Raw genomic sequence first — 17,300 nt, 5'->3', positions numbered from 1 at the left:
AATTACACAACATACATGTTAATATTCGAAGCACAGTACTGACAGGCAAATTTATCACTAATGTTTTTCAAAAATTATCAATTTATTGAAAATATTAAATATGAAGGAAATCGTTCACATAAAATATCTAACTAAAGTACACTAAAGAAAAGAAGCCTTAAGAAAATCGAATTGAGAAATTTTAATTTAAAGTTAAAGTTGGTAGCCCCAATATTTAAGAGTAATAAGTAACAATATAAAGACAAACAATCGTTTGTACGTAAAATACATTTAGAATGAAAGAAAAAAGAAATTAATAGTCCGGAAAATTAAATTTACGATATATCTTGGGGATTTTTCTTTTTTCTCATTCCATTTTTTTCTTTTTTTAAATTTAGCTTTCTATAGAAAAAGTTAAAATTACTTTATCAAAATGACTGAATATCCTTTTGGTATGTTCATAGTATGTAGTATATTTTCAGAATTTTTGGGCAGGTCCAATGATTTGGAAACATGAAAATAATTCTTTTTTTTTTTTTTTTTATTTCTGATTTTTTATTATTATTATTAAAGATTTCTAAAACTTTTTCTTTGAAAACTAATTTTTTTTTCTACTTTATATTTCCATTTTTTTTTTTTTCTTCCCATACTTTAAAGGACTCATGTGAAATTTTAGGAAATGAAACATGATTATTGTTTTCACATGTTTACCAAAAATAAAAATCCGAATAATGATAATAATAAAAAAAGAAAGGAGAAAAACTTTTTTTAAGTGTTAGAAATTTTCTTAATACGCAATAACAATAATTTTTAAAAGGTCCTTTTAATATTTTTAGAAAAAAAAAAAAAAAGTAAAAAGAAAATTTAATCATAATTTAGAGTTCCTTTCCTAAATTCGACAAACTTTGTTGTAATGATCGAAATACTTTATTAACTTTTTCTTTAAATTGAATTAATTGTAATCTAATTACTAAGGTAATATTTAAAAAAAATTTAAAGTGGAAACATTGCACATACATATATACTGTACTAAATTACTTAATGAAAAGTCATAATTCCAAAGCTGAAAGGTTATTAAATAAAATTTTCATTTGCAAGAGTAGTAACGTATAGTTGGAATTTTATGTTCCTCTTTTTCTTTCATTTGTACCGAATTTTTCCCTACATAGGCTGTGAAATATTAAATACCAAGAGAAGACTCATAGTAGAAAACAAATTCCTGTACTGCAAATCAGTGCTTTTTCTCCAAAACAAGCTAATTGTGTAAATAATATAGTATTCTCTAAATTGTACTTGCCTCTTGTTGTACTTGCCTAATTGTCTAATTTGAACATTAAAGTTCAGGAATGAAATAATTTTTAATTGGCTTAAATCATTTAATATTGCTTATTCACTGATTTTCCATTAGGGTTTCGAGTCCTGAAAGTTTCCCTACAAATATAGGATCAAATTTCATGAACCAACACTTTATTGAATTCGTTTTCCACAATCAATTTTTTTTTTTTTGATTTTTTAATAATTTAATTATTTTTTAAATTACTTTATTTAATTTTATTTTCTGTTTATTTGTTTTCGTTACAGAACCACCGCCTTAATATGTTTATTTATTACAGTATTTATTCATTCATCACATTCTAGATATGTAAGTATATATACATTTTTGCTGTTATAACTTGCATTATACAAGGTAAAATTTATTAAGAAAAATTTAAAAATTTTTTAAAAACAGGCAATTAAAATTAAAAATCAATGAAAATTTGAATTAAAGTCGTTAAGTTTGTAAAAGAAGGTAATAAACTTGTTAACGAAATACGATAGTATAATTTTAACAAATTTCGGTTCAAAATTTTTTCATTAAAAACCAGTTAAACAGTTGCGCGTTGCTGCAATCTTTGAAGAAATGAAGTGACATTTCTTACTTTTTTTATTAATTAATTCTAAAACTTTAGAACCAACTTTTCGAAAATATTAAGTTTTTTCTCTTGATATACCACGTGAATATACTTTATAATTACTAAAATTTTAGTTATATTTAAGATTTTCGGTCGCCTTCAAGAAAGCCTAGGTGTAACATTAAACATAAATTGACACAATACTAGAAATTGATGCGAAAAAAAAATTTTGGATATAAATATTTGTTTGTTGTTTTCCAATAAAATATCAGCTTTACATTACACTTATATTTGCTTGCACTTTATATGCGTACAGAAACTAAGGTAATAATAAAATAAAACCATTAATTTTTAGCATGGGACACGGCATAAAAGACAACATGGAGCTAATTTATATTTATCACAAAGCTATGTAATACCAGATGGTGAAGGTGATCCCAGCGAATGGACAGATTGGAGCTCACCATCAGAATGTTCAAGATCATGTGGTGGAGGTGTTTCATATCAAACTAGAGAATGCTTGCAAGTTGGGTAATAAAAAAATAATTTACACTATATTAAACTTTAGCTTACTATTTATAACATAACATTTTGTGCTCTAATTTATAATATTATCTACATAAGTATATGAATATAGTTTATTCATATAAATTTTATACATAAAAGCCCTGACTTTTTAATTGTGCCGATATACCGTAATACAACAAAGTCAAGAGTTCAATATTTTATCACATTATAATAAAATGCTGTTATAATGGCCACTGAATACAACGTAGTAGTTAAACACTAGCCGTATATCTTCACAATTGAAGTCAAAAAAGCTTAAATTTTTTTAAATTTTTTTATATTCTCTAATTTTAAATTCATTATTATGTAATTTATTATTTAATTTTTACGAAACAGGTATAGTGGTGAACCGGAATGTAAGGGCGGTGATAAAAAGTTCTTTTCATGTAATACCCAAGTAAGTAGGATTTTTCTGTTTCTAAATGCTTCGAATATTTTTCAAACACATTTTATGTTTTCTAAATACTTTGTTTATTTTAAAATTTTATTTGCTTTATAACTATAAGTCATTTCCTGCAATACAAAAATCAAATTACTTTTTGATTTAAAACTAAAAAATAAAGTTTAAGTTAATTATGAATTCGCATATTTTTCCAATTTGATAGAAAAAAAAATTTTTTTTAAAGGCATTTACATAAAAGTTATGTAAACAAAATAAGATTTTTTTTTATATTCAATGAACATGTAAAAAAAAAGATTATAGCTAGGTGGAGACTATAGTAATTTTTTTTTTTTAAATAATAAAAATAATAAAAGAAAAGTATTAGAAAAAACGAAATAAAACGGAAATAGATCAAAGAATTTTTGAAAAACTAGAAAACTATTTTCCAAAATCATCAAGAAAGATTTTTTTTTCTGCAACATATACGAGTAGTCAGCAAAAATTATACATTGAATTCGTAAATCAGTCTATTAATTTTAACATAATATACAGTTACACGTGGATAAAAGAAATTCCAAGGTCAAATTTATAGTACATTTTTATTTTCAAATTCACAACACAAACAAAAAAATTTCAGACACAAGTAATACAGGTGCTTTTTGAAAGAAATGTATATTTACTTTGTTACTGTCATATGTCGTCCTGCTAAACTTTGTAAAAAGCCTGCAAAGTTGCTTTTTTTTTTGCAGCTTTCTGAGACGCGGGTGTTACTGTATGTACATTCAAAATCAATATAAAAATATGATTCGTTACTTTCATATATGCATCTCTGAATCATTAAGTCCATTAAGTAAGTATAATAGATTAAAAATTAGCACTAATAATTCATCAAATTTTCACAAATATTTCCTACAGGTTAGTGCATAAAATTTTTAAATTAATTATATTATAAGACCAATCTCAGAAATTATATATGATGGTTAGAGAATTGAAATTTTATACAAAGAAAAACTACTTCATTAAAAAAGCAGTTAAGGTTACATAAGCCCTTATAATAACTGAAAACAAAATAATAATGCTCAAAATTGTTAATTTAATCAAAAAAATTTTAAAATTTATTTTAAAACATTTTTAGGATTGTCCAGAAGATGAGCCCGATTTTCGATCACAACAATGTTCGAGGTTTGATTCAGTGCCATTTGAGGGATCGCGATATGAATGGATACCATATACAAAAGCTCCAAACCCATGTGAATTAAATTGCATGCCTCGTGGAGAACGTTTCTATTACAGACACAAGGCGAAAGTTATAGATGGAACACGTTGCAATGATGAATCCTTAGACGTTTGCGTTGACGGCAAATGTCAACCAGTAGGTTGCGATATGATGTTAGGATCTGAAGCTCGTGAAGATAAATGCCGTAAATGCGCGGGTGACGGAACATCATGTCAAACTATAAATGGAACTGTTGACACAAATAACTTACAAGTTGGTAAGTGAAAGTTTTATTTATTTTTTCATTAAAGTAATATATTAAATATAATTTTGTGTAATATAAAATTTAAATTTGTTTTTAGGCTATAATGATATTTTTGTGATACCTGCTGGAGCTACAAATATTGATGTTAGAGAAATCGAGCCGTCAAATAATTACTTAGCATGTAGAAATAAATCTGGTCATTATTACTTAAATGGAAATTGGCGTATAGATTTCCCAAGACCTATGCTATTTGCTGGTTCATGGTGGCATTATGATAGAAAGCCACAAGGATTTGCCGCACCAGATCATTTGACGTCAATGGGTCCAACTACAGAAGCAATCGTAGTTGTTCTATTGTATCAAGATCGTAATGTCGGTATCAAATATGAATACAGTGTTCCCGAAAACTCTGTAAAAACTAATCTAGATACATATCAATGGACACATACTGGTTTTGGGCCATGTTCTGCTTCGTGTGGCGGTGGTTATCAAAGCCGCGAAATTTATTGCAACAGTCGTACAACATTAGATAGAGTTGACGATAGTTTGTGCGACCAGTCAGCGCGCCCTGCTGATACACAGCAGTGTGGTACAGATGCTTGTCTTCCAAGATGGGTAGAAAGTGAATGGGGAAAATGCTCTAAACCATGTGGTCAAGATGGTATGCAAAATAGAAGTGTTCATTGTGAGAGAATTTCAGCAGACGGGTAAGTTTTGATATAAGTAGAGATATAAGTAATCACAAAAATTGGCATCCGAAGGAACCCAATTGACAAAACTAAATTCTAATTTGGCGATATTACCAAAACAAAGCTAACTATAATACGTATATCCGTAAAACTTAAGATCTGCAAAAGAATCTGAATATTCTGTTGTTCATTAAGGAAATATTAATATGTTAAAAAAAATAAAACTTTAATCACTTAACTATTTAAGCGGCTTAGTTTTAGTACATTTGTCTTATTCATTGCAGAGTCGCTGAAAAAGTTGAAGATTCTATTTGTTTGGAAACATCTGGAAATAAGCCCGCTGATAAACAAGAGTGCAATCGAGATACGAAAAATTGCCCTAAGTTCCATCTTGGACCTTGGAAACCCGTATGTCTTGATTATTTTCTTTTGTTTCTAATATAATTATAACATAATTTTTTTAAAGTGCGATAAACTGTGTGGTGAAGGAAAGCAAACCAGAAAAGTCACTTGTTACAAAGAAGAAAATGGAAAGAAAAAAGTATTACCAGAATCAGAATGTAACGAAGAAAAACCGGAAGAAGAGCAAATTTGTATTATACAACCATGTGAAGGCGTTGATTGGATAACCTCCCCATGGAGCGGAGTAGGTTTTACTTACTAAACTTCCAAACGCGCCTATTAAACTTTCTCATATTTTAGTGCACCGAATGTGGGCAAACTGAGGAAACTAGAACTATAAAATGTACCAATAAAAAAGGAAAGGAATATGATGAAAAATTTTGCCCATCGGAAAAACCTGAAACGCAACGAGAATGTGAAAAAGTTAAGAAATGTGCTTATCAATGGTATACGTCCGAATGGAGTAAATGCTCTACCTTATGCGGAAATGGAACTCAGTCAAGAGTTGTTATATGTGGCGAATTCGACGGAAAAAGCGTTACACCTGCTCCAGATGATTCGAAATGCAGTGAAGATTTGAAACCAGAAAACAAACAGGATTGCGAGATTCCAGAAGAAAAATGTGCTGCTCAATGGTTCACTGGTCCATGGCAAAGTTGTACAAAGCCTTGCGGTGGTGGCCGAAGGGAACGAGAAGTAATATGCTTGGAAAATGGTGAAATTTCTTTAAATTGCGCTGAAGAGTTAATAGAATTCTCAGAAGAAGATTGCAATACTCAAGCTTGTGAAGAGGATGAAGTTATACCGGTTGACTCTACATCAACTACGATTAGTGATGAAGAGGAAGAGGAGTGCGACTACGATGAATACACTGACGAACTTGATCTAGACGCAGAATTAGATAAAAAACCTGAACTTAAGGTTTCTGAAGGAATTGATCTGGATAAAGACACCACAACAGAAACTTCTTTAATGACTGATGACTTGATGATGAGTGATGCTACTGGTTTTGAAACAGAGTCAACAGGTGAATCAGAAGAAACCGAGTCTACGGAACAACCTGAAACAACAGAGGATCTAAGTACTATAGAAGGATCAGGCGAAACAACAGTAGACATAAGCACCACTGAAGGTAGCGGTGACGAGGATCAAACAACTGAAGAAACATCTGATTTGACTGCACAAACAACCGAGGTTTCTGGCTCTACTGACATACCTGCTTCAACTGACGCGACATCTATTTCAGAATCAGATGCAACTGAGAGTTCGGATTCAACTGATAGTTCGGATTCGACAGATAGCTCAGCTCAAACTGACACCCCTGCTTCAACTGATGCTTCAGGTTCAACTGACAGTCCGGCTTCAACTGACAGTTCAGCTGCAACTGATGCTTCTTCCGAAACAGATGTTTCATCAGAAGTTTCTCCATCAGAAGTGACCGAAGTTTCCGGTGTATCAACAGAATCTGGTGCTACAGATATATCCGATACTACAGGATCATCGGGACCAACTGATTCAGCTACAACAGAAACAGGATCGTCTGATTCAACTGAATCGTCAGCTTCAACTGAACTTTTGGGAACAACGGAAGATGACGGTCCTCTTCCAGATGATGACTTCACGATTGATCCAAAAGAAAGTCATACTACAGCTTCCGCAAGTGATTCCACAGTTAGCGAAATCGATGTTACCACCTCAAGTGACTTGAGTTCTTCCGAAACAACCAGTGAATTAACCACAGAAATAACAACTGATAGTAGCGCTTCAACTGTGTCACCACTTTCCAGTGATACAACCTCGAGCGACGTAACAACTTCGTCTGATATAAGCGTTGGTACAACTCCGGAGGAAGAATGTGAAGATGACGTCCCATGCAGTACTACACAATCAAGCGTGTCTGTTACCAGTGAAACCACAGAACAATCGAGTTCCACATCAGACACCAAAGAAACCGGAAGTACGGAGGAGCCAGGAAGTCCGGTATCAACTGAGAGCACTATTGCAGGATCAACTACGGAGCCTGGATCTACTGTGGAACCAGGCAGTACTGAAGAATCCGGAAGCACAACTGGAAGTTCCAAAGACACAGACGGAACTACAGCCTCTGGAGAGACAGATGAAACTGATACAACAGATCAAACAACTGGCGAACCCCAAAGTACAATATCTCCTGAAAGCACATCATCTCCAGAAAGTACAGAGACGCCAGAAAGTACAGAGACGCCAGAAAGCACAATTTCCCCTGAAAGTACGTCGTCGCCAGAAAGCACCTTTTCGCCTGAATCTACCGAAGAACCTAAATCTACTGAAAGTACATCGTCTCCAGAAAGCACGCTATCGCCAGGAAGTACCGATATGCCAGAAAGTACAGTTTCCGGTAGTTCAGAACTTCCAGAAAGCACTGCGTCTTCTATTGATGAAAGCACTATTAGTGGCGATACAACTGAAGAGCCTGGGTCAACTCAGTCAACAGTGGAGTCTTCAACATCAACAGGTGAAACAGATGAAACTACAGTTGATATATGGTCATCCACGATGTCAGAAGTTACTGATGAAGATGAGGAAAGAACAACACCTAATACTTTCGAAATGGCCATTACGAGAGAACATAAACCCAGGAAATGTAAGCCGAGGAAAAAGAAAGACTGCAAAACATCTGAATTTGGATGCTGTCCGGATAATACGACGATCGCAAAAGGTCCGTTTGATGAAGGGTGTCCTATCGCAGAAACTTGCGCTGAAACAAAATTCGGATGTTGCCCGGATGGAGTTTCTTCCGCCAAGGGAACGAACAATAAAGGATGTCCCAAATCGCAGTGCGCTGAGACACTGTTTGGTTGTTGTCCAGATAAGTACACACCCGCTGAAGGAGAAGATAATGAAGGTTGCCCTGAACCAACAACTACAATGGCACCTACAACCTTACCACCAGAGGAAACAACAATTAAAAGTGAAGAAGAGCAACCGACATCTTGCTCATCCACGAAATATGGTTGCTGTCCTGACGGGCAAACAGAAGCTCAAGGCGAAAATTTCAAAGGATGTGAAGCAGAAGAGCCAGGACGAGAAGACGATTGCAGCAAATCCGAACATGGTTGCTGTCCCGATCGTAGAACACCAGCTAGTGGTCCAAGTGGACAAGGGTGTAGCCCTTGTGCCAGCGAACCTTTTGGTTGCTGTCCTGATGGAAATACTCCAGCTCATGGTCCATATGGTGAAGGTTGCAATTGTTTGGATTCACTGCATGGTTGTTGCCCAGACAATATTAATCCTGCACGAGGACCAGATAATGAAGGCTGTGATTGTGAATACTCTCCATTTGGATGCTGTCCAGATAAGACAACTCCCGCTCGAGGTTATGATAATGAAGGATGTGGATGTCAATTTACTGAATTTGGTTGCTGTCCAGATAAATTAACTGCAGCCACTGGGCCTAAATTGGAAGGCTGTCCATGTCATACAATGCAATTTGGATGTTGCCCAGATGGAATTACAATTCCACAAGGACCTCACCATTATGGCTGTCATTGTTCACAGACTGAATTCCAATGCTGTCCCGATGAAAAAACTCCAGCTAAAGGATTGAATCAAGAAGGATGTACTTGTGCCGAAAGTAAATTTGGATGCTGTCCCGACGGAGTTACTGCTGCTGAAGGATCTAAATTTGAAGGTTGTGAAAGCATACCAGAAGCTCCTCAAAAAGCATGTGCTTTACCAAAAGAAACTGGTCCTTGCAATAATTTCACAATACGGCACTTCTTTGACAATGCATATGGAGCATGTGCGCGATTTTGGTATGGTGGTTGCGAGGGTAACGGTAACAACTTTGAAAGTGCAGAGCAATGTAAAGCGACTTGTGAGGAATATAAAGGTAAGGAATCATGTCTCCTACCGAGAAGTCCCGGTCCATGTCCTGGATACCAAAAAATGTGGTACTATGATGCGGACAGATCACAATGCCAAGAATTTACATATGGTGGCTGCTTTGGTAATACAAACCGTTTTGAAACATTGGAAGAATGCCAAAGCACTTGCGCCGTCGATGATACTATACGTAAACACATATTTTTATATACTTTAAGATTTTTATTAAAAAGGTTAACTCTTCCTTAGCTCCTTGCGAACAGCCAGTGGATAAAGGGCCTTGTGATGGTAACTTTGAAAGGTGGTATTACGATAATGAAACTGATGTTTGTAGACCATTCCAATATGGTGGATGTCAAGGAAATAAGAACAATTATGCTACGGAGCACGCTTGCGTTTATCATTGTAGGCAACCAGGAGTTCATAAAGGTTTGATATTTAATAATTTCATAATTTTGACATTTGTGTGTAGTTGATTGGTTACTGTATTAAAATAAGATTAGCGGTTTGGAACAATTTAAGATATTTTACTAACAAGCCTTTTAAATTTTCCTGCTTCTCTCTTTCTATGCATTTTAAAACTATCTAACACTTAAATTGTAATTCGCACAAAACACAAACATTTAAAATAAATTAAACCACACTAGAACTTTGTAAACTTCCAAAAGAAGAAGGTGAATGTGGCGAGCGCCATGCACGTTGGCATTATTCTGAATCTGATAATAAATGCATGCCTTTCTATTATACTGGTTGTGGTGGTAATAAGAATAACTTCCGAACATTACAAGAATGCGAAGAAAGATGTCCTAAACCCGTGGGTGAGAATATTTTATTATAATTTTTGTTGAATTAGGAAGCTTTCAGTGTTCGATGGTGAATAAAAAAGAAATCATTATCTGTCATATTTTTGTACATTCATTACTTTTTTGGAAAGATAATTCATATCACCACTTTTTAAAGAAAGAACTTATTTTTAATATGTAGCGAAAGACGTATGCGAAATACCAGCAGAAGTTGGTGAATGTCAAAATTATGTCGCACGTTGGTATTACGATATTAAAGATCAACGTTGTCGTCAATTTTATTGGGGAGGTTGTGGTGGTAATGGAAATAATTTTGCTGAGGAAATAGACTGTACCAGCCGTTGTATCACCCCTGAACCTGAACGACAACCAGAAGATCGTATTCCACAAGCTGCACCAGATTCCAGAAGAGTAGAGGAACCTGAACCTGAACGTCGAGATACACATGCTTGTTTCCTGGAGCCTGATTCCGGACCATGTCAAAATTATACAACTAAGTTCTACTATAACAGTCATGAGGGTCTCTGTGATGTTTTTGCATATGGTGGTTGTGATGGAAATAGTAACAACTTTGAAAATGAAAGAGATTGTGAAGAGTTATGCGGAAACATACAAAACTTATGCTCCTTGCCACCTGTTTATGGACGTTGCGCGGAAAATATAACGCGTTGGTATTATGATGAAAGAGCTAGAAAATGTCATGAGTTTGAATATAGTGGATGTGTAGGAAATAGAAATAATTTCGAGAGTGAACAGCAGTGTATAGATTATTGTGACAGACAAGTGGAACAACCCGAACGCCAGCCTGAGTCTCCAGAGGTGGGTATTGGAAATTAGAGTATTATGTGTGTGTATTATTACATTTATACAATTGATGGTAAAAATTAAATTAGGAACAGCCTGAACGAACGGATTATTGTAATGAGCCAGTGGATGCTGGAAATTGTCAAGATCAAATTTTATCATATTACTATAATTCTCAAGCACAAAGATGTGAAGCTTTCTATTTCACCGGGTGTGATGGAAATAGAAACCGATTTGAGACACATGAGCAATGTGAGCGACAATGTGGACCATATAGAGGAATAGGTATGTATGTTAAAATAACCATTATGTTAAAAAAATTAATAATTTATTAAGAATTTATGCGCATTGTATACATTTTATTTATGTATGCACATCTGCAACATAAAAAAGTTATCTCATAAAAACATTTGTATATTAATTAAAATTAACCATATTGCGACATCAAATGAATAAACTATTAAATTTAATTAGATGTTTGTAAAGAACATCCAGACCCAGGTCCTTGCGACCAATATCAAACTAGGTATTACTATAACTTTGTCCAACGTAGATGTGAGCCATTTTCATATGGTGGATGTGAAGGATCTGGAAATAGGTTTATGAATATAGAAGAATGTGAATCTGTTTGCATTGAACGGCTAGAGCCAACAAAACAGAATGATAGAGGTAAAACTGTCATATCAGAAAATAAGTGAATTTATAAACATATTAAACGAAACACTTAATTATATTTAAAAAAAATAAATACATAGCTGTATGTTTCTTACCTGCAAATGTTGGGAATTGTACTGGTAGTGGTCAAGAAACTCGTCGTTGGTTCTATGATGACTCACGTGGATCATGTGTAATGTTTATTTATTCCGGATGTGCTGGAAATCAAAATAATTTTGTTTCTTATGAATCTTGTGTAGAAACTTGCATTAGTAAGACTTGTAGTAGTTCTTTAATATTTTGGGCACCAATTTTCACAATATTTCAATTATATTCACTTCTGCACCAGCTCTTATATTATTGCACATTAGTTTAGATGAAATTTTATCTATGTAGAATATTTATATAGTATTGTACACTTTATAGTTATTTGCTTGCATATTTGATTCAACAATTTTATTTTTAAGATTAATCTAAAAAAATACCATTTTCATATCACAATTTTTATTTTAAGCTAAATAAAATAATTACACTTTTAGTACCAGAGGAAGCGCCGGCACCAGAAGAAGATAATGCAGTTGACACACGTTGTGACCAAGATATAGAACATTGCCGAACACTGCGATGCCCCTATGGGGTCAGAAGATTTTATGACCAATCCTCGCTTTGTGAACGTTGCGATTGTGAAAACCCTTGCGATAATTATGAATGTGAAGAAGGCTCAAGATGTGCAATTGATGTCGCAGGACAAGACTTTGTCCCAGTTTGTAGACAAGAAAATAAACCAGGTGAATGTCCGGCTCTTTCAGGAGACAATACAAGATGTGACCGAGAATGCTATACTGATGCTGAATGTCGCGGCGAATATAAATGTTGTCAAGATGGATGTGGAACAAGATGTGTACTTCCTGCTGTACCTGAGGAACCGTATCATGAGCCACCTACGCATCCACCACCAGTGATCTATCCGGGAGATAGGCCAGCTCATCTCGTACCTAAACCGCAGCATGAGCTTGACGTTTCTACCCCAGCAGGCGGGGTAGCTATTTTACGATGCTTCGCAACTGGATATCCAGCTCCAACTATTACTTGGAATTTCGGAACAGTTACCGTAAGATAAATAAATTTTTTAAATTTCAATGAAAATTTATTTTAAAATTGTGCAATTAGATTAACACAAACCAAGGAAGGTTTATTCTTACATCGAATGGAGATCTAACAATAGTCCAGGTGCATAGATCAGATAGTGGAACATATGTATGTATTGCAGATAATGGTTTGGGTGAACCTGTCCAACGTGAGGTTAATCTTGAAGTTGAAGGTAAATATTTTTTGGAAGGTATTGAAAATTTGAGTGAAAAATATCAGACTCACTTTCTTTTCTTAAACATTGGTGATTAACATATCTAATATATGGTTTTTGTAATATCTTTTGTTACAACTTTTTCCTATCATACTTACCAACTTCTGTTCTTTACTAACAAAATCAATAAATAAATTTGATAAAACAAACCTAAGGCCCTGGGGAAACGGATGCTTATATTGCTGGACCTACAAATGAAACTATTTATATTCAATTAAATCAGCCAGCACAATTGCGTTGTCCAGCTGGCGGCTATCCAAATCCCACCGTTAATTGGTGGCGTGGAAAAGAGCGTTTAGGAAGGTATGGTCCACATTATAATGTTGATGAAGATAACGCTATAGTATTTGGAAATGTGGGACTACATGATTTAGGCGTTTATACTTGTGAAGCATGGAATGGTCGAGGTCGTCCTGTTTCAATTGAAAAAACTTTACTAACTACAACGCAAATACATTCTGATGATCCGGACGATGAAGAATTCTTAAGGTATGTAATTCAACCCGCTCACGCACCAACCGAAAAACCTGAATGGCCTTATCGACCGCATCGTCCTTCAACAACAAGATTGCCAGTTGTTGTACAACCAATACCACATCGAGGTAAGTTGTTAACATTATGTGCATTTTATATTATCTGAGTTGAAAATGGTGTGTAATTACTTTCCCTATTCTTTTTCTAAAAATATTAACAATGCATTTCTATTAATTTTCATTCCTAATATTTTTTAAATATTTTATTTTAAATCTAAATATAAAATAATTTAATTTGTAAAGATACAACTGGGATCTAAAATATATAAACTCGCTGTTCCTTAACTAAAAGCTGCTACAAAATGTAGAAATACAAAAGATTGGAAAATACTCAAATTTTAAAAAGCAAAATTTACTGTATATATTTCTTTCGTCATTACCGATTTCGGCGAATGCAATTAATCGCGCAGATTATGTGATAGCGAAAAATTTTAAGTATTTGACGGAAATGCACTTGTCCATCATGGGGAAACGTATAATAAATTATCTTGGAAGGAACCCTGTCTTTTTATGTGTTTATCTGAAGCTATAACTACTAAAAATAGGTTAATTTTTAACATTATTCAGAAAATATACACTGCGATGGATTTTGTTGTCTGCATTAGATATTTTAATTTCAGTTTGAAAAAACGTTATTTTCATTTTGACTGTCTAAATTTTAGAATATTAAAAGAGCTATTTCGTAACTGTTCATTAAGTTCAAATTTAATCAAATAAATGGTCTTAATTATTTACTTCAAATTCCGATTACCAATAAAGCTAATCATTAATAATAAAATTTTTAATTTATATTATTGATTTCTAAGCAAATTTTAATTCTGAGAAAATTTTGTATGAGATCATACAAGTTTTATGTAATCACAAATATGTGAATTTCAAAAATTTTTCCATAATGCATTTGCCTTCGGACAATCGAAAAAAGTAAATGTTTTATTTTTATACAATTAAATTTTATTTTTATTCCAAATATAGCACCTGCTTCAGCTGTTATAAGACGTGATCCATCTAATACATATATTGCTGGGTCAGAAATAGTATTATTGTGTGATGTAGATGGCGTACCAACACCAAATGTAACATGGTTTAAGAATGGTATTCCTATTGAAGCTCCATCAAGTAAATATGAAATTACAGGTAAAGATTATTTTTTTTCATTCTATTTTTAATCATTTTTTGCATAACAATAAACTATTTTCAACATAAATATTTCATTTACAGAAATTCCTCATAGATTAGTTATTTTTGATGTACAAAGAGATGATACTGGAAGGTATGCATGTGAAGCTAGAAATTCATTCAGTTATAATAGAAATGAAGAAACTGTAACTGTAGAATGTAAGTACCTTGTAACAAATTTTATTTAACTATAATTAAGAAAAAAAAATGTATATATATTTGCTTAGTTATTTGATTTTGTATTTCACCTAAACAACTGTCTTGAGTGACCTCAAATGTGAAAAGATAAAAAGTTTCTGCAACAATTTCAATTAAAGATTTGTCCCAAATTTGTAATTCGAAATTTTCGTCAAATTTATAAATTCCTATAATCTGTGTTATATTCATCACATTTTTGCCTTGAACACTATATACAATTATGTTCATAATGAAAAATTCATTATTTATATTTAAGCACTGTTAGCAAATATTTTAATATCAATTATTTGTGTTTCTATATATTAGCATCTCCGTAATTATGTTAAAGACACCTTTGTTTTATCTAAACTTTTGTTTATTTTTAAACCATTATCTTAAATAAAATTGGCAAATTACTCAACAAAGCAACATCATTGCATTAATTTTGTATAAAAATATCTTGAATGAAGATTATTCATTCAAGATATTTTTATTCATGTGTTACCCTGTAGCGGTAATTTTTCATTTTAGATTTGATTTTTTAAATTTCATTTTAATATTACGTATTTCATAAATATTTTCTTTCTTTTTTTCTTTTAGCAACTATTTATGTTCATCCAGATTGTGTCGATAATCCATATTTTGCTAATTGTGCTCTTATCGTTAAAGGAAATTATTGTTCTAATCGTTATTATAGTAAATTCTGTTGTAGATCTTGTACATTAGCTGGTCAATTAAATGGACATCCGAATGCGCTTTAAGAATAATAAAAAATTTATTTTTTTTTTTGTATAAAAATAAAAAAAAAAAATAAATGATTACAAAATTATAAAAAGCGATTTATTTTCGTTTTTTTTTTTTTGTTCTATTTCTCTATTTTAAATTTAGTTCTTTTCGAAAATAAAAAAATTATGACGATTTTTATTGTAAAAATAGAAATTTCTTTAAAATTAAGTTAAACGAATTTGTAATAATCAACAAAAACAAAAAAAAAACCCTTAATTCAATTAATTATTTTAAAAACAATATTTAGAGGCGGAACATTATAGAGAAAAAAAATTTTTTAGAAAAAAGAAACTATTATACAATATAAAAAGTTCTTTATAAATAATTTGTTTTTTAAAATAATTTATTTAATTTAAATTTTAAAAATATCAAGAAAATTACAAGAAATTTAATATAAAATATAAATATAAATGATTTAATATTTTTAGAATTTCTAAAAATTTCAATTAAATAAAAATAAAATAATTTTTTTTTTTATAATTACTACCTTTTTGCGTTCATTTCTCTTAACGAACAACTTCACTTGAAAACGAAATTAAAATTTTATTTTTTTTAATTATATTATTATTAAAGAATAAGTAGGTGTATCAGTCAAATAACATATACTTATAAAATTAAAAAATAAAAATATATATATATACATAATACAATATAAATAAAATCATTTAAATAAATTTAAGATGAAAATTGTATTGAAGAAGAAAAAAAAAGAGGAAATTATATAACATTTTATAAATAATAATGATAGTTCATAAATATTACGTAGATGTTTGTTTTATTTGTTCCTATTTATTTAAAAAATAATAAAAAAAAATTATATAATACAAAAAACTAAATGTGTTCTGAATTAAAAGTAAATATAAAGCAAGAAAAAAAAACAAAAATTAAAAAAAAAAAAATAAAAAAAAAAAATACTTTCAATTTAAATCCTTATTTTTAATTATAGAACTTTTCCGTAGAGCTAAAATATAAAAAATAAAAAATGAAAAGTAAAAAAAAAAATTAAAAATAATTTCTTTCTAAAATTATCGTTAACATTACAAATAATTTTTTTTTTTAATTTTTACACCAAATATAAATTAATATAATCTTCACAAAGAACTATTTTTATAATCTCTATATATATATATAGGTACATACATACATACATATTATATACAGAAAAACAAAAAATAAATAGAAAAATTTAATAAATAAACTATTAGAAAAAGGCCATTAAAATTAATGCCATCATTTAAAACTGCTAAAAATAGTTATAAAAAAAATATTCCTTAATTTTCCTTTTTTTTTGTTTTGATTAAAATCAAAATTAACATGGGTATATGTACATATTAAGAATATAATATATGTATAAATGTACGTATATTTAATAATATTCAAGTGAAAAATATTTAAAATGAGAAAAATTTAAACTAAAATAAATAATACTCTAGAAATTCAAAATTTCAATTATTTAAAAAGAAAAAAATTTGTTTTTTTAAAAATTTTATTAAAAAATATTTTGTTAGATTTTAATTAATATACTACTGTTAAATAGAATAAAATTTGATAATTTGAAATATTTAAATTTTTAATATTCTACAAAAAAAAAGAAGAAATTATAAAAATTCTTTTATTAATTTCGACACTGCTGATTACTTTATTTAATTTGTTCTTTAGAAAACCTACAATTGTTCGAATTTATTAAAATTGTTTTGGATATTGTAAAATCAAAAGCTGAGACTAGCTTAATAATAAATTTAATTTTT

General features: G+C 31.1%; 1 protein-coding gene across 5 annotated transcripts; it reads left to right on the top strand.

The window, feature by feature from the left end:
* Window positions 1-1,564: 1,564 nt before the first annotated feature.
* Window positions 1,565-16,058, top strand: LOC129606995 (papilin). Of its 5 annotated transcripts, XM_055517672.1 has the most exons (19): window positions 1,565-1,621; window positions 2,227-2,402; window positions 2,775-2,835; window positions 3,956-4,313; window positions 4,399-5,008; window positions 5,275-5,398; window positions 5,457-5,636; window positions 5,693-9,446; window positions 9,506-9,685; window positions 9,904-10,074; window positions 10,241-10,878; window positions 10,953-11,148; window positions 11,338-11,532; window positions 11,619-11,789; window positions 12,057-12,628; window positions 12,688-12,838; window positions 14,386-14,547; window positions 14,632-14,748; window positions 15,367-16,058. In XM_055517672.1, the coding sequence occupies exons 4-19, from the start codon at window positions 4,085-4,087 to the stop codon at window positions 15,525-15,527; spliced, it is 7,611 nt and encodes a 2,536-aa protein (XP_055373647.1). In that variant the 5' UTR covers window positions 1,565-1,621; window positions 2,227-2,402; window positions 2,775-2,835; window positions 3,956-4,084; the 3' UTR covers window positions 15,528-16,058. The 5 variants fall into 5 exon arrangements, with proteins under 5 accessions (XP_055373647.1, XP_055373645.1, XP_055373646.1 ...); XM_055517670.1 differs by lacking the exons at window positions 1,565-1,621; window positions 2,227-2,402 and having other exon boundaries at window positions 2,787-2,835; window positions 10,959-11,148; XM_055517671.1 differs by lacking the exons at window positions 1,565-1,621; window positions 2,227-2,402; window positions 9,904-10,074 and having other exon boundaries at window positions 2,787-2,835; window positions 15,367-16,057.
* The last annotated feature ends 1,242 nt before the right edge of the window (window positions 16,059-17,300 follow it).

Source organism: Condylostylus longicornis, unplaced genomic scaffold (genome assembly GCF_029603195.1).
Source record: "Condylostylus longicornis isolate FDR11 unplaced genomic scaffold, ASM2960319v2 ptg000023l, whole genome shotgun sequence".
Taxonomy (NCBI): Eukaryota; Metazoa; Arthropoda; class Insecta; order Diptera; family Dolichopodidae; genus Condylostylus; species Condylostylus longicornis.
The sequence above is the reverse complement of the archived record's forward strand: the minus strand, read 5'-3'. Positions and strand labels throughout refer to the sequence as shown.

What these genes read in the sequence shown, in the direction of transcription:
- LOC129606995 (XM_055517672.1), top strand. Translation starts at nt 4,085, where the DNA reads ATGCCTCGTGGAGAACGTTTCTATTACAGACACAAGGCGAAAGTTATA. An exon ending in ATCTTGGACCTTGGAAACCC is followed by an intron (nt 5,399 to 5,456) that starts GTATGTCTTGAT and finishes ATTTTTTTAAAG; the next exon opens with TGCGATAAACTGTGTGGTGA. An exon ending in TGGACCATATAGAGGAATAG is followed by an intron (nt 11,149 to 11,337) that starts GTATGTATGTTA and finishes AAATTTAATTAG; the next exon opens with ATGTTTGTAAAGAACATCCA.